We start from the raw sequence: 18,334 nt of genomic DNA on the forward strand, positions 1-18,334 counted from the left end.
ATTTAAAGGATGAGTAAACTTAGGAGAAAGTTTGTTTAAAACACTTGATCTACAGAGGATCACTTTTGTACCTGAAAATGAAATAATTAATGACAGCGACTTCCCTTCCAATTCCACCAAAACTCTGGATGACAGTTTCTGGAAAAGAGCTGAGTTTTTCACATGTACTAACACATTCAATCAAAGCAATATAATTAGTTCTCAAAACCACCAATTACAGTACAAGAACAATAACACTCCCTTAACAGGTGTTTTAGCATTTTAGGCACAGAACACAATTTATGAATATTTTTACCTATGATTCAGAATTTCAAATGCCATGACTATGTCTAGTGTCCATTTAAAACAAGCAAAAAGCCCCACCCCAAACCCGTACAATACAGCAGAAAATTTAGTTCAAATATTTGGGTGCCAAAACCTAGCAGCCTAGCACCCAAAATGACTGGCTTGAAAGAGGGATATAACAACATTAACACTTCTCATTAATGGCCATTAAAGCTCTGTTTCTAAGCATCTTTGACTCCAGTGTACTCCATAAAGTATACCCTCAAAGACATCATTTCCCAGTTTCTGTCTTGGATTTGTAAACCCTGTATCTATTGCAACAACTAAGCATGCTTCTTTAGAACTTATTACAATATCCAAAAAATGCAACACAGACTGACCATAGATTTTACGCAAGTGATGCAGCAGACACTAATTTGCTGACTGAGAAAGAAAACAATTAAGTTTCTTTCATGGAAAGAAATAAAGTCATGTATGGATCATACATCCAAGTTTTGCTTGGGCAGACATTTCTATTACCATATTTTATGATGCATAATTTAAACAAACAAACAAAACAAACAAACCCCACCAACCAAACAACAACAAAACCCACATTAAACAAAAAACACATAAATATTTAAAAAATTACTTCTATAGACTGATACCCTAGTAACACAAGAGTCCTCTCCAGCTCTCTGGTACAACTTACGTACAAAACCATCTCTCCAAGACTAAGTAGCATGTACCACATTTACATACATGATTCTTCAGTACAATAGTATGTTAAAACAAATACAAAACAAACCCCAACCAAGCCAAAATCACTAACCGCAGTCAAAATTTTATTTTCTGAACTCTTTGTAAATTTTTAGTACCAGTTGTATTTAAGCATCTGCTTTCTTAGCGCATAAAGAAACATTCAGTAATAAAGCTAGTATCAATGAAGAAAACATTTAAAAATGTAGTTTCATAAATGGAGAGAAACATGTAACTTCATATTTTGGTCCTAACACATTTTATAACAACCTATAATCATGTATTTGTTCAAAACCTATTCACCTATTCTTTACTAAGAAATCTTTTTTTTGAGAAAAAGCTCACAATGATCTGTCTGCATTCTGTCTGTCAAGCATGTCTGCATACCTGAGGAGGAGGTCACAGAGGAAGTTGTATCCTTGCCATATCCTAAAATCATCCAACAACGTTTGTGATACATCACTGGAGTCTTTGAGAAAACAAGAAAGTCCAGCAAACATCTCAACTATTTCTAGGGGAGAAAGGTCATCAGACTGCTGCATGTTCTGAACACACGTGGACAAACATTCTTTTTCTGAAAAGAATTGTAATTAAGAAATTTAGGATTTTACTGACATTAATTACAGCAAGAAGTATAACTAGTACAAGAAACGAGGCAATAAGGTAACTTAGTTAACTACCTCTTATCACATAACATTTAATACCACAGAGCACTTGGCGACAAGCAGGATTCTCACGTGGCTTCGGATCTGAACCCTAACCTCTTTTTGCCAACCCCTTCCTCCCTTTTATAATCTTCACCCTCCTAAGGAGGAGACACTGCAAACACTGGGTTTTACCTAAACTCAACAGAATAAAAAGACAAATATGGCAACTGTAAATTATTCTAAACCATCTTTTTTTTTTTCTTTTGAAACACAAAGTTATGCAAAGCACTGACTTCAGCTGTCACTGATTGCAGATAAAACCCTACACATAACCCTTGACACCATGTCTTCTTATTCCTGCTCTGGTTAGCACTTCTTTGGCTAGCATATTTGCTTGCTTGATAAACCCTGATCAAAGAGAGACAGTTTGTCCTGTTCTGTATAACCTTTCACAATCCATCAGTTCAGTGGTCAGTTCCAAACAGCTTTCCCAAATCTACAGTCAGATTTTAGTTCGCACTCCTGTTTCAAAGACACTCCCTTCAATTTCCTGCCATTTTAACTTCACAGCATTCACAAGACAAGTGCAAATCTTTCTAGCTAGGCTGACAACAAAATTTACCAGAAGATCAAATCAAAGCATGAGAGTGAAAGGATGTTGCTTTGCATATGATAAAAAGCCTTAACTTTTTTCTTGAATATGAAATACGCCTCTTTGACAGATGTTGTTTTATCTTAAGTCAGTTTCATTTTTTATCAACTTAGCAAGAGGCAATGCTGACTGGTTTTCTTTTTAAGATTTTATTTCATTTCTTTAAATTTAGAAGAACCTAGAATATCTTTTGATATGCCAACCTCGCTCATCCGTGGATCAAGTCCATTGAGAAGCAGTGATGGTAGCAGCTGCAATATGCCAAACAACAGTCAAAACTCAGTTGTTTTCTTTGTTGAGTTTCATAATGTTTTCACATGTACACAGAGACCCTCCTCACTCATCAGAAGCCCACCAAAAGGCTGTTACAGTTGCAGTCAAAATGACTATCACCTTTGAAGTCCTATCTGAAAATACTTAACTGATGACTACTCTGTGCTTCCAAGGGATATTGTACGTTCACATCTTTCTGATGAGAATCAGAAGCATGCTGTTAGCACAAGAGAAAACAGATAGAAATTTTCTGTGAAGTATGTGGGATCAGGGTGATGTATTTCATAAACTGCCAAAACGATTTTGTGGAGCCTTGCAACTACACGTTTTCCAGGGTGTGGGGAAATCGTGGTTTTCTTTTTTTCCAGTAGGTGTAGACTGTTAAATTGTGTGATGAGAACGTTCGTGCACTTGAGCAGTTGTTCCAATTTAAAAACTACAAATGTTTCTAGATGGTCCTACTGTCTAAAAATCCTAAATATAATATTAGAAACATATTTTACCCAATTCCTATCTCAAGCGCTACATATACCTAAACACCCACGCAGTTTTACATTAATACAAAACTGGTATTTCCTATGCAACGCTGCTTCCAGGCCAATAACATCCTCTCCAATAGTAACTGTCATCTCACCTCCTTCTAGATATTCTTTGTAACAAACCAGCTTGGCAGGTGCCCTTGCTAAGCACACCATGGCCAGTCCCTTGTAAAGGTACACAATAAATAAAGCACCTCCTGTATTAGCTACCAAAAGCTGTAACCAGCTATCCCTGTACCCTACAATTCCCACGACTGAAACAGTCAGGATGTTATTTGTCTCAGGCCCTGGGGACAATACCCTAGGGGTGGGGACCCTACAGGGAAGCTGGGCTGGACCACAGAGGAGGAGGTCAGCTGGCTGTTCCAGTGTGCCATCAACAAGCACTTACAGGTTTGTGCTCAAGTGTTTCTGTGCCCGTACCCTGTGCTCCCTCCAGCATTTCCCCGGTTTTGCTGTTATCAGGGTGTTGCATCCCCCAATACCCTGGATAATGGAGAGTACACTGCAAATCAGTGGTGGCTGTAACGTTCTGACCCAGCCTCTCCCCGCACAAGCAATAAGTCTGGGCAAAAGAACCTTCTCACAGAACACTCAAATTAGCTCTCCCTGGTTTATGTAAGGCACCACTGTTTACTACAAGGCAGCAGCTTTCACGGGCTTCTAATAGCTCAAACTGCGTCAGCAGAACACATGGAGCCGGTTCCTCTTCCTGTGGCTTCCTCAGATGTCTCTACACTTTTATTGCCAGCTAAAGCGGTACCCAAACCGGCAGCTGTAAACAGGGCACTGCTAGCTCACCTCATGCCTCGGTGAGGGGCTGCTGCTACTAATTCAAACACGGAACAGAAAACAAATAACTCTCATTAATAATTAATGCTTGCAGCACAAATGACAAAGCTACGCAACTTCCCAGTGTCTACTTTTCAATACAGGCAGTTACTAAAGTTGCCAAAAGCCTTTCCTTTCGATTTGCACAAACTCTACACCAAAACGGTAGAGGAAACTGTCCTCCAATGTTGACTTGATATATGGATGAGGCAGACTCAGCTACAAACACCTCTCTCAATACACAGGTGCTCTGAAATTTTATCTCTTTGTAAATACCTCCATGTCTCCCTAAAAAAAAAATTAAAAACCCCAACAAAATGTAAGCTTTCCTTAATCTATTATTTTCATGCTAATTTCTTTAACTAAGAAAACTATGAAAGAAGACCAGAAAAAAATAAATTTAATAAAGACACATACCATGAATGTACTTCACTACATTGACACTAAGGCCATGACGAGATATGGTCATTAGTACTTCCCCTGCACTCTTCCTCCAAGGCAGATTATAGGGAGGGCACCATGAGGTTATTGCACTGAAGAGAAGCTGAAGATCATCCTTTTGAGCCAGTTCTTCCGCCGGGGACACAAAACTGCACAATTTTACTAGGATCTGAAATGATAAGTCATTAAACATCTAGCATTAATGATCCTGATCATTGCTACTTTTGTCTAGACTTTGTAAAGCATATACAAAACAGGCAACGTGCTGTTTTCCCTTTGCATGTTGTCCATGTAATCTGAATGGAAAACAAGGTTATTCAACACCTGGTGATTTCAAGTCCCAGTTCAGTGTTAAAATTACTAGCAAAAGATTAGCAACAGAGTTTAAATATCTTAAACTGACACAACATACTTGCATGGATACAGGTTATTCAATTCTTGAAAAGTCTGCCCATTACCTCATTTACAAGTTTAAATGCTGCAGTGGGGCAGAGACTCTGCGAAGCAAACTGTTGTATCCCTTCCTAATGCAGGAAGGCGGCTACCAGTGGGTTGTCGGCAGCATTTGTACCGTGTTGGCCAAATGAAAATGGGCCAAACAGTGTGGCAGGAAAGTCTACAGCAACACTACAGACCTACCTGGATGTGACTGGCACCTGGGTCTGAATTTCCAGGTTACCTTAGATAAGACAAAACATGGCCAAAGTTACTGTGTTGCACTCCCTTTTCTGCACGTTTTGAGGACATACAATGTCCATTTTGTGCCTTGTACAGTTCTCTCTCAAAACTGCAGGAAGACTTTGCAAGGCTACCTGCAAGTGGAGGAGGAGGTTTGAAAGCTAAGGCAAAGCACAGCCTGGGAGCTTTCCAGAACTTGACCCTCTCCAGCCAGCTCATCTGAGAGCACCACTTTACAGCTTTTGAAGAGGGCCAGAAAAGAGCTAAGTAGTAGCATCTTGGGGGGTGCTCCATGTGTCAACATTGATCATTTATTAACTGCTGACTGAAACACAGCAAAGCAATTTCTGAAAGAAATTCACAGCACATTGTGATTTCTGCTTTGGAAGACAGCCTAGAGTACCAAGACATAAAAAAAAAAAAAAAGAAAAATAAGAGCAAGCAGTTCTCATAATAGTGACTGTTACTGGGCACACATTGTGGCTAGCAGTTGTGGGAATAAGGCACTCAGCTTTATTTTTGTAGTGCAGGTACCAAAATGCCTCTCAAATGTTATACTTCCAAATCTAAATACTGTGATCAAATCCCTGAAGGACATGATTGTTGATACACCTCTATGATTTTGCATACATGGCTACAATAACCCTACAAAGAGATGTGTCCAATTTGTACATGGAAACTGGTAGCATGACCATCAAACCCCTTTCTAACAGTAACTCTGAGCTCCCTATAAAAGTTTCATCAGGAGAATGTACAGGAATTCCTTTGCAAGATCTCTAATTGAAACTTCAGAAAGCAGGAGCAGGTTAGATAGAGTTCCTGGTCTCCCTATTAAATGTGGGGTCAACTATAACAGCAGCCACAAGCTAAGATGTTTCATTCCCATATGTAAACAGTTTGTTTCAATATTCACGGTCTATTTCCATAATTAAAGGAAAAATAACAAGTTCAATTAATTAATAGATTATCATCAATACTAATGGATTTTACTATGTTTATTTCAATCAGTAATGGCCAAAGGTACCAAAGACTAGAACCAGTAAGATTAAAACAGGATAATATTCAACATGTTGCTCCTTTTAAGCAGCTCAGCAGAAGAACTGCATGCATTTTTGTGGAGGAGATTTTTGCTAAGGACAAAAATCACAGGAGGAGTGGGAATTTATCTTCAACTCTTCAATCCATTAGTTTGTGGAACATCAAGGAAGTGGAAAACCTGATTCAAGTGAGAAGTTTCTGGACATTTCTCACACAGAACTTTTCCATTCCTCTTGCAAATTCCGTGACCTATTTTACCTCACTTACCTGTACAAAGACTTTCTGTAGTAGCGCTCGGCGCTCTGCAAGAGGTAGTTCATTCTGTGCTCCTCCAACTACCTCAGGCACATGTGGAAGGTCAAAAAACAGATATAGACATTTAACAAGTGTGGAAGGCACTGACATTGTAGTCATGCAGTCCACAGTTTTCTGGAGAAACAAAAAAAAAAAAAAAAAAAACAGGAAAAAAACAGAGTTCAGCATGTTACTATATTCAAGAAAGTCACATTCCTGTAATGCAGTTGACTCAAATGCTGTTTTTTCTCACACCTTTGGTGAGGTGTCCACAGGGCAGTACAGATTCACCATCTATCCTTGAATGCCTACCTAAACATTAAAAATAGGATCATAATTTATTTACATGGCAATGGCATCTAACAGCCACAGTTCAGAGAAGTCACCACACAGGACAGAAACAAAAACTGACAGCCTCTGCCAACAGAAGCTCACAAGTTAATTACACGACCTTCAGGCAAGCCCTCATTAACAATCTGTTCTTTGTAGCAGTAGAAATGGGAGTGGGAGGACTATTCAATTTATGCATCCACTTGGCAAGAAGGTATAAGCAGGCCTAAGGAGCAAGGTAGTAAAAAACATGAAAGCATCAGTGGGAAGAAAAGACAAATTGGGGTGGAGGCTGGTGACAGTACTAAACAGATAAGATGATGTGCTGCATTACAAATGCAGATTGGAGCAGAAAGAACAAACCACACAGCTGTCCACTACACTGCCAGAGATCAACTCTCTGATGCGGAGGCAGAATCAAAAGTGGAGGCAGCAGAAGACTCATGATACCACCCGCTCATTGCTGCTGCTGGCTTTGCTTTTCACAACTGCTGCTGCTGCCCTTGAGTGGGGAGCCCAAGTTCAAAGGCCAAGTGACTGAGCTGCTGTATGTGACATGCACCTTACGGGACACAAACCAGCAGCGTGCAAGAGAAGCCTTTGGGAAACAATAAAAGCTGCATGCATAATTCAAAAGAACATTATAAATTAAAAGTTCCAAACCAATGATTTTTAGGCAACTGAAACCACGGGGAGCTAAAGCAGTTGTTCTGTGGCAGTATAAGAGAAAAAGGATCTCAGCACAGAGAACAGGATATAGTTACAAGATCTTTTAATGCTTGTTCATGCAGTTCATTATTTTATTGCTTTTGTCTCTACCACCCTGCAATTTATTGTTAGCTTTGCTGTTTAAGACTAACCTGTCCTGATGAAGCTAGTAAATTGATTGTGGTGAGCAGCATCCAACCTCTGCTTGCTTCTTCACTTTGATTGACCTCCAGAAACTGGACTATGGCACGACTTGCAGCCTCTGTAGGGGGGCAGTTAAAAAACAACAACAACAACAACAATAAGAATTCAATCCGATAGTCTGCAGAAGAGAACACATCTCCTCAACAGCCCTGAGCGCTGAGCATGAATTCACCTCTGCAGCACTACTTGAAAGAAGGACTAGGCTTAGGCCTGCACTCCCCAGACAAACATTCCAATCTTCCACACACACTTGGTTTTGACACTAGCAAGGCTACAAAAAGTATGATTTTAGGCCATGTATCATCTTTTACACCAGCAGACAGATTTCGGTAACATGCAACAACTTTTGTCTAAGTATTTCAGCTTTATCAAACACAATATATTCTTTTTTGGAAATACGAATTCACCATCACTTAGTGGCCTCAGTGGGAAAAGCTGATATTCAATTTCTGAAAAAAGAGCACTGCACTGAAACAACAGTATGGAGAATAACAGGAAAATACTGGAGGGAGGTGCAGAAAGACAAGAGGAATATAAAACAGGACCAAAAAGTCAAATAAGACTAAGACCAGCAATTACTACATCCTCATCTTCCATTTTTTGGAAAATTAAAATGCTAACAACGTAAGGCTAATCCTTATGATCCAGGGACTACTTCTGGAATCAGATGCTATTCTGTATCAGTCAGAGCCAAAGACAAATATTCAGCCTAGTAAACGAATTATCAGCCTCAATAAATAAATGAACAGAAAATGCAATCCCATCTTACTGCTGTCTGAACACACACGTTAAGAAATCTATAACACCAGCCATGATGATTGTCCAATTTCCTTTAGGGAAATCTCAAACCATTTTCTCATTAATAACTGCATATCAATCACCTTCAATGATTTTGGTGTCAACTAGGACAGAAAAGGAAGGTGCATAATATTGCTAAAAAAAGGAATCACAAAGGAACTACTAAGAGAAGAATCAATCAGCAACTGAAGAAAACTCCAATTTTAATCATTGTCTGCGTGCTTCATCTGCTGTCAAGATTCCCCAACATATACCTGTGAAGGAGTCTGTTCTAAGGTAAACACATTTTCTATGGCAAAGTACTTATCAAACTTCTAGCACTGACTACATCAAAAAGATAACTTTCTGGAGCACCAGAGCATAAACTGAGCTGGACTATTCAGCCTAGAAAGCAGCTCATGGAAGATGTCTACAGTTGTTTGCTTTACATTCCTAGCATTAACTTTACTCAGGGGAGACTACGACCATACAGAGCCCAAGCCATCAGCCACTACATGTACCAGTGAATCAACAGATCAAAAACCAAGGTGTGAAGAAACACGTTATCAGCAGGAGAACAGATGGTAGATTATCCCCCTCCGCACAGTGCTCATTAGATCACACCTGGAATGCTGCGCCCAGTTTTGGTCCCAGCCCAATACACAGAAGACAATAATCACCATGGAGTTCAGTGGAGGGACCTCCAGATGTTTGGGGGCTGGAGCACACACCCTGTGAGGAGAGGCTGAGGAACCAGGGCTTTGCTCAGCCAGGAGAGGTGACAACCATGGGGCACCAAACAGCAGCCCCAGTGTGGGGAGCTATCAAGAAGTCAGAGCTGAGCTCCTCAGAGCACTGCAAGGCTGAAGAGCGAGAAAAAACAGGCTGAAATCAAGAGAGATTCAAACGGTATATAAAATGATATTTCTCCCCAACCCAGTGACAAAGAGGCACGGGTATGGAGCCCAGAGAGGTGGTGCTGTCTCTGGCCTTGGAGGCTTTCAACACACAACAGGATCAAGCCCTGTGGAATCTGGTCCCACCCCACAGGTGGTCCAGACATGAGACCTCCTGAGGTCTCTTTCAACCTGAATTATTCTGTGGTTTTCTCTCACACAGAAGAAAGTCTATCTGATGTCTCACTCAGAGGGGTTTCATGTCACCCATGCTGGGGTCAGTTTCATTCCTTCCTAGGACAAAGAGGATATATTTTCACCTAAAGCCCAGAAACATTTTTAGAGGCATAATCCTAGGAAAAAATAAATAAATACAGATTTTAGGTAAAAATCCTGATTTGGTTCATTTGTGTAGTGGCTATTTCTCCATGTTTTTGTTTTGCAGCCTTATCTGTGTAATAGGTTTTTGTACAAACCACTGGCTTTTACAGTTCTGGTGCTGAATTTAAAGAAAGACACCTATGAAATCCCTACATGAGAGTGACTGAGATAAAACAAAGCTTGACACTCCAAGGTGAAAGGTAAAGCAATTTTTAACACACACAGACACACACACAGAGAAATGCAGACATGCAGTAACTTCCCAACATGCTGACCTCAAGTACCGGGTAGGCATTTTGTTTTCCAAAACCATCAGTGCAAAACACTGGCCAGACAGTTGGGTGTGTGATCAGGCCAACTTAGAATGCACCACAGCCTCAGTTCCTACACTAAAAGTATATGCAAAATGCCAGAATTCATGGCAGAAGCCACTTTCCTTAATTCTGAGTGTTGAGCACATCTAAAGCAGGTGCTGCTTCTACAATGCCCACCAGCCCAGGTTAGGTGTGATTCAGCAGACCTGTACCTTTTCCAACTGCAGACAGAGATGGGCAATCAGTGTCTGTAAGCAGGTACGACTGGTACAGAACTGGGGGTGTGCAGCCTCCTTCAGGCATAGTCTCCAAAAGCTGCCAGTGGAACAGGGTCTCTCTGAGTCATTTTTGAAAGTGAGACTCAGGGGTTAAGTACATGCTTCTGAAAAAGTTGTCATGCTTTTGGCATCCTAAATGGCATAGCAGTTGAACACTATAAATAGCAGTTTCAAAACTGTCAGTCTTAATTAAGCACTACCTAAAACACAGACAGCATTTTAAGTGCAGGAAGAAGTTCTCTTGTCATCTGCTCCGAGCAAATTTGATAGCACTATCATTTAAGATTAATTTCTACCATCAGCACTAGTCTTAATTTATTTCTTCTACTTTTTCCCTGGTTTTGAAGTGCTGAAGAAATCTTTTTCATGTAACATCCTCTATATGCCCCACCCAGATGCCCTTAGCCCTTCAACATCTGCAGAACAAACCACTAAATCTAGGATTGGGATTTTACAGCTAGTAAAACTGGTAAAGGAACAAAGAGAAAATATATAAAATATATAATAATAATATAGATGTGCACATCTATAAAATAATATAATATAGATGTGCACAAATCTTGACAACTGTGCAAGCATATATGCATATGTATGACCACAATTACATGGCTAATACATGGATTCAGTATGTACACTACGGAGAATTGGCAGAATAAAACACCCGAAGTTGTTTCATGTGTAAGAGATAACACGAGTGCTTTGTGTCCTGGACTTCAGAAAAGCAGCAGATGGAAAGCAAAAGGATAAGACCCATTCAGATTTCTAGCAAAAAGCAGCCTGGCATTACAAGCAACATTATTGCCTCTAGCAACAGCAGTAAGGATAAATTTAGTATGCAAAGCTTTTTAGCTAGATGTTCTAGTACCATCAACAGCATATAATAGTGTCATCAGACTTTAATCTAGCTTATTCTTAGGAAATATTAGTAAAAAAAATATCTGTGCATAAACCAAAGGGAGCAACTTGAAGTCAGGGATCCCTCCTCTGATGGAGCCTGCAACAAGTCTCTACTACTGCTCACGGGGAAAGCCTGGAAACACAGTCGGACACCTCGAGTTAGAAAATACGAATCTCTCCAGTTGCCCAGATGGTAATAGAGAAATATCAACCCAAACAAAAATGGGAAGGCAAAAAGTCTTCCTTCAATCACCAGGACTGGCATGGTGCTGTCATCACGAGCCGCAGACACAAACCAGCCGATGCCTTTGCAGTGTGCAGAAACAGGGAACTGCTCAGACAAAGATAAACAACTGCACCAGCATTAGGTCTCCCTAACCCAGCTGATAACAGAATGGGCTTTCTAGGGTTTCTTGGAAAGGTGCTATATTGCACTACACTTGCCTTGTATAAGAACCAGTAAAGAACATAAAAAAAACAAATGGAAGGTTAACCAAAAGTAACAAGATACAGTAGTTGTTGAGCAGAACTGACTCCTGATGAGCAGCTGACAGGACACTGCTCCCCTTTCAGAGCAATCTCAGTGAATTTAGAACAGAATCACCTTGTAGACGAAAGTCACCCACGGGACAGGGAAAAAAAAAAAATATATATATATATATATATAATGAAAAATAAAAGACATGTAGTCACCACATGCAAGACCATTTCCAACATACTCTCTTCTCAATAGAAGTTAACTAACATACAAAAAGTCTAAAAGCAGCCCCTAAGTTCACTTACTTTAATGAGAAATATCTCCAATTCTTAAAAAAGAAGCAGACACTACAAGAAACACTATCATGAAAACTTCAGACTTCACTATGGGAGGAGCCCAAAAAACCTACTTATTTGTAGAAGATAAGAAGCTTCCTTAAACTACCACCAGTAACTTATCCAAAATGCAAGATGCACTTGAACAAATAACGCTTTAACTCTCACATATCTAAGACAAACAAAGTTACTTCTGATAATGTAATAGTGGCTAACTGCAATAAAAATGAACAATAAAAGCAGAGTTGGCAGATCAATGCAATGCTGAAAAGAACAAAATAAAGGCAGACATTATTGTCAGAGGCCAAATACAAACCACTGATGCGGTTTTCTGCAACAATTAAATATTATGATGATGAAAGTTTATCAATTTGGTCTCCTGAAGTGGTCTGAAGCTGAGCTAATTGTAGTCTTTCAGCAGGTCTGTTAGAGAAATGCCTGAAGAGGCCGAACGCATTTTCGCTGGTGAAACAGTTTGAGCAAATCAATGAAATTTAGGAGAAAAAGAAAGGCAGGGGGACCCCACAACATTGACAGGGCATAAATGGGAATTGTGTTTTTTTTAATCTGGAGGTAGGAGGTATTAGTTTAACAGTCTAAAGGTACAGTAACAATAATTAAGTTCAGCATGAAATAGTAAATACTGAGACAAATACATAGAGAATGTTGCAAATACAGAATGAAACACTGACTGAAATCAACCAAGCAAGACAACTAAATTGAACTTAAAAGGTGCATATAACAGTGATGTACACAGATAAGCACACTTACAAAATAATTTTAAAAACCTTTTGAAATTCACCTTGAAAGGCAGCTAAAATGTTCCAGCCCTGTGACGAACCATTTTGCTTTCTCTTTCTTCAATTTTCCACCCTTCTGCACAGATTTCACAGATTGCCTGCATAACCACTTATTCATATTCTGACCAGGAAAGGACTTTCCACAGGTTGTGGGATTGTGCATCTTGAAGGAAATCACTATGAACCTCCCTATGACAACCAAGTGTTTATACATCCTAATGCATTAAACAACAGGAGCTGTCAGTATGTCACTTAGAATCATAGAATCATTTTGGTTGGAAAAGACCCTCAAGATCATCAAGTACAACTGTTAACCTCACACTGCCACTACACCATGTCCCTAAGCACCCCACATCTATACATCTGATGTGCTTGAGATGCAGACAACGTAGGACTGAGTTAAAAAATTATTTTAGTAAACACGGAATAACTACCACAAGGTACCAAATTACAGGTCTGCACAGCCTCAACTGCTGAAATGTGAGCAGCTGGTGAGAGTGAAAGAGAAAGGTGTATACTGTTCTTGCCCTGTTTCTTGCTTTCTGTCTGTTAGTGACCACAGCCAGGAACCTGCCGCTCAGCTGTGTGTGTTTGATCCAGGCAGGACAGCTTTATGTACTTACTTTTAAGTTTCCAATGTGAAACTACTCAATAGTTGTGTTTTCTTATGTACAAGGTACAGGTAACCACTGAAATAATAACCCAAAAGGTCCCGGACTATTCAGCTCACATCACCTGTGGCACAGACAGTGTTCTCATGACTACCTGCACATCAGCCACCTCCACACGGGGGACTTTGGGGACCACTCCACCAAGCACTGACCCAGCTATATACCCCAAAATAGCACAGCAGTCCTGCTGTCCGTACAAGAGGGATTGCCTGAACTAACTGTCCCTGCCGTGTGCTTATCTTTGCATTGGGTCCAAATTATGATGTGCCAAACATTCTAGGAGATGTTGTTAAGCATTTGCAAAACCACAGAGGAACCATCTGCATTCAGAGCATGTCTTTTGCAAAACAGATGATGCTTCCCCCCCCCAGCATCAGTATCCAAAATAGCCATTAGCAACTACATTTATTCTAACAAGATTCCAGCAATCCCTGTCCCTTTTTAAAGAAGTTTTTCAGCCCTGAGCCAGATACACTTGCTCCCAATAGAAAGGTTCATTTCACGACTATGCTAGAAACAGATATCTGACCATTTATTTTAGTATATTACTACCACAACCTTTTGATCAATTCGGACATGAAACTGGACTTATGGAGGAAAATTTGGCAACTACAAATCTCAAGTGTATAGAGCTATCTCAATCCTGAGCCCACCATCTTCTAAAGCAGACTAGATATACCAGGGCAAGGGAAAACACGTGCTAATCCTCATAGATAGGGCCATTGCTGTCACCTGCAAATTGTCACTGTTGTACGGCAAAGACTTAAACGTACAAGGTAATTTAACTCAATTTTAACTGCTTCGTTTTTCATACTCCACGGTTACATACTAGAGAAACAAGACAGTTGAAAATGTAGTTGAACACGTAAGTACAATGGCAGGGTTCAGAGACTATTTAAGATAGGGTGCTGGCACATTACTACTGAATCATGAAATGCTCTTCTGACAAAACTACTACAGTCTGCCAAGAATAACTGAAGCACGTTCACCATGGCAGGCATCACTCACGCAGCTATTGGCATAAATATTCAAAGGCCTGATGAAAAAATTGCCCCCTGCTCCATTATGAGGTGGGAGAGTAGAAGGGGAACAACACACCAACACATAAGATCTAATAATACCACGTTCCCAAACGTAAATTACAGTCAATGCATTTATCGTTTTATAGACAAGAGTTCTTACAAAATTTCTTCCATTTCTTTAACTATCTAAAGTTGACTTTTGGTAATGTTTGTATGGAAAGCTTGTCTCTAAAACAAGGTCAGCAATTTTGTTGACTTAAATTAAGCACCTCACACTATCAAGAATTTGCACTTGGGTATTACCAGAGACATCTCCTGCACATAGTTGTTACTGAAGTTTTTCAGTTTTAAAAACATGCTAGGAGATACAAACACCTGTTAATAGCTATTAAGATAAGCTGTATCTTTTTGTTTGGTACACAAAATAATGCAAGTTCTAAAAAAAACCAAATAAACGAAAAACCACCAAAAATGACAACAAAAACTAAAAACAAAACAAAACAACACAACAACAAGAAATACCTACAACAGCCTTCACAATCCATAAAACACATTATAAATACAGTGCATTCTAAAAAGCCAAGAATTTCTGTTTTCATTTCCAATGTCACAGCATTCAACACTGTCTGCAAAACTGTTAAGTTTTAACAGCTCATTAATTGGTCATTTCTGGAGAGCAAACTGCAATTCTTGGTCACAGTGGAAATACAGTGCATGGACCTGTCAGGTCGTCTTATGTGAGGTCTAAAAAAGGCTTAATGACCAAAGTAACAGCAATCTTGATAACAGAGAAAAAATTGATGCTTTCAATTTAAAAAAAGAAAAGTCATTATATTAAAGCTTATAAGAGTACCAAATTGCATGTTAAGTCACTGTGGTTAAGTTACTGAGTAGGGTAGGAAAAAAGAAAATCTCCCAAATCCAACAACAAAATCTACCTCCAACTTTCAAGCATGACGACCACATTATCTTGAAGCAACAAACAGAAATATGGCTTCAGTAATAAACGCACAAAAATGGCCATTCTTAGTTGAATCCAATTGAATACCAGGCGTAACAGATGTTCCCCAGAAAAACAGGTCAAATGAACACCACCATTCTGGCAGCATGGCTGTTGGACAATCATTTTCCCTAAATACCCAAGAAAAGACATTTTGCTCCTGTTTACATATGCAGAACAGGTTTTGTCTACGATAGTCTATGCTATCTGTTTAGCCATCTGGAATGTTTCACTGTTAGTCACTCTACTTAAAATGGAAAGAAATTTTAATTGGCACAGTTTGTGACTCCTGACTTCATGCGTAATAATTTGCACAGCCTTTTCCAGCTCGCTGTTTCCTTATTTACCACCTAATCCAAACTGAGAAGCCTGCACAGATCTTAAAATTATCTAGGAAACAAAAGCTTGATACTGCTCCTTCAGAAGAGGAAGCCGAAGAGGAAGGCTAACAAAACATGCCTTCTTGGTGCCTTGTCCTCAGTTATGCAGCTCCCAATAAGTGGTCAGGTTCTGACACATTCAGGATTCAACGGAACCAGATCTCACCCTGACATTTAATAAACAGAGAAAAAGAGGGAGCCACTAACATTTTCCTAGGGCTGTCAATGTTGCTTCTAATGTGGGACTTGCTGTACTTTCACATCTTTTTAGCTTCTAGGCCAACACCTAATTTAAAATGCATGTTTTTGTAACGTTAACATAGCCAAGGGACAACACACACCAACAAACAAGGCACCTCGGGCAAGCTACAGCAGCTGTCCACATGCATGTTCTTGGTCATCTTCTAGTAGCAGGTGATGCAACTTAGCTCATTCCTCTCTCTATGATGTGTTGTCATGTTTGTGGAACTCAGCTGTCACAACAACCCAGGAAGGAAAACTCTAGCTGCCTCCTCCTCTTTCAGCCCGAAGAAACAGAAGACAATGCATTTTCACTGTGAATATTTCAATCTCTGAGCCTGCACAGTTGCTGTGGATGGCAGCTTATAGTGTTCTGACTGATCTGAAATTCATAATGCACATCTCAAAGCCCAAACTTGTGACCCGTGCAATACCTGTGGACTTATTTGATGCTCTCCGTCGAATCTCGGTCACCATCAACCGTGACACTTGAGTAGTAAACTGCAGGAGGTCAGAAAATTTTTCTGTCATTGTACTCGGAGGAGCATTTCCAAACACCTAAAACAGGAAAACAAACAAACAAACAAACAAACAAACAAACAACAGATGCATGAAAAGGTCATTCCACTTACAACGACTGCTATGAAATACCACCTCCCTTTGCGAAGAAAGGGTATTAGTACAGAAATTACAAGCTTTTGTTTTCCTGCTGCAGTATCAATTCCTGTACTGGTTTTCCCAGTGCATGTTCTAATATATATTCATAGCTGGAATTATCATACAGGGAGGAAAGATCTGATGAATGAAGCTTAAAAAAGGAATCACAAGTTTCCTTGCAAGGTGAAAAACCCATAGAGCCCTAAAAGACTGATTAGACATAATGGGGGAAAGACTAGTTACAAGAGCAAATTAAAAACAGAAGTCCTGTTGGAGAAGAGCAACTCCTTCACTATCTCCTGGACCAAAACATCCCACTGGAATGAACTGTATGTACAGAACGACATGCGCAATATTTCCTGGACAGGAACAGGAAGTAGAATTACCCAGTTAAGTCTTTCCTCAATAAACTGACGATACCAGGAAGCCTCCCGTGTTGCTGGCATCCCAAGGCCTTACTCTCCTTTCTTGAGATCCTCCTGAACATAACAGCAGTGGTTACCGGGAATTTTAAAATAAACCGTCACTTAATTCTAGTAAGTTATTCTTCATTATTAAGCATTTTTTTGAGTATTAAATCATTTACTGAATCACATTTAAAAAGGAGAAATGTGTTAACTCTGTGGTACTGCACACAACATTATTGCAAAATGGATTAGCTAGTTGTTGAGGTAATTAATTCACTTTCCATGCAAGACTACACACTAACAGGAGTCTCCATCCACACATCTAATATAATCCTTCCACTGAAAAAGCCCCAGTAAAACCATGATACTAGATACTAATTATCTAACAAAGCATGCAAACCAAATTCTGACATCATCACTTGTGTCAGTGCTGAAAAAAACAAATAGCCTGCTCAACACCTGAACGGTCTCAATATTCTCTGCCCATTTACGTTTTTCTCCCTCGTGCCTATTTACATAACCTGCAGGAGTGTCACCAATGAGCCAGGAAACTTCACAGATTACAGTATTTTTCTAATAAAACTTTAGTTCAACATGATATATTTGCCTCTCAGAAAGAGAATGTGATCTACAGCAGTGCAACTGATTTGGACTCAGCAGCAGCTTCGATCTCATCTCCGTTCCCTGGGTGACCCAGTTTGACTCTTGCAGCTGAGCTGCTGACATGCCTGACTGAGGTCACTCTTTAGTGTAAGGACCTCCAGTGAAATCCACAATATTTCCAGCCAACAGGGATGCAAGATAATTGCAGTACCAACTTACCTTGGAACACCAAAATCACTGACGAAAACTTAAAATGCCAAAGACAGAATAACCTTTGTCTAAGTTTCACTTCTACACCCCTTCCCTTAGTATCTCTCGCTTTGGTACATTACAGAAAAACTAAAAATGTTTTTCCTGCCTACTTGCATTGCAAAGGTAAAATGAAACTGAGCCAGAAATACAACATTGAAATTGAACAGTCTCTTTCCTCACAATAAAAATATTATTCACCAAAAACTTAAACATTTCTCATACAAGAAATTTCAAGCATCATTATCAATGAAGAAAGCAACAGGAGCCCAGACACTACAGGCAGATGAT

The 18,334-nt window shown here is 39.7% G+C and overlaps 1 protein-coding gene across 6 annotated transcripts in view; it reads right to left on the reverse strand.

Moving 5' to 3' along the window:
* The window catches only part of WDFY3 (WD repeat and FYVE domain containing 3), a 170,269-nt gene that overhangs the window by 95,362 nt on the left and 56,573 nt on the right, over positions 1 to 18,334 (reverse strand). For all 6 annotated transcript variants that reach the window (XM_082050896.1, XM_082050897.1, XM_082050895.1 and 3 more), the window contains 5 exons: positions 16,562 to 16,685; positions 7,607 to 7,716; positions 6,390 to 6,551; positions 4,383 to 4,575; positions 1,411 to 1,597 (listed from right to left, as the gene is read on the reverse strand). In XM_082050896.1, coding sequence (XP_081907022.1) covers positions 1,411 to 1,597; positions 4,383 to 4,575; positions 6,390 to 6,551; positions 7,607 to 7,716; positions 16,562 to 16,685 — 776 coding nt within the window. The remainder of the gene's footprint in view (positions 1 to 1,410; positions 1,598 to 4,382; positions 4,576 to 6,389; positions 6,552 to 7,606; positions 7,717 to 16,561; positions 16,686 to 18,334) is intronic.

The sequence above is a fragment of the Streptopelia decaocto genome (genome assembly GCF_964273445.1).
Source record: "Streptopelia decaocto genome assembly, chromosome: 4".
NCBI lineage: Eukaryota > Metazoa > Chordata > Aves > Columbiformes > Columbidae > Streptopelia > Streptopelia decaocto.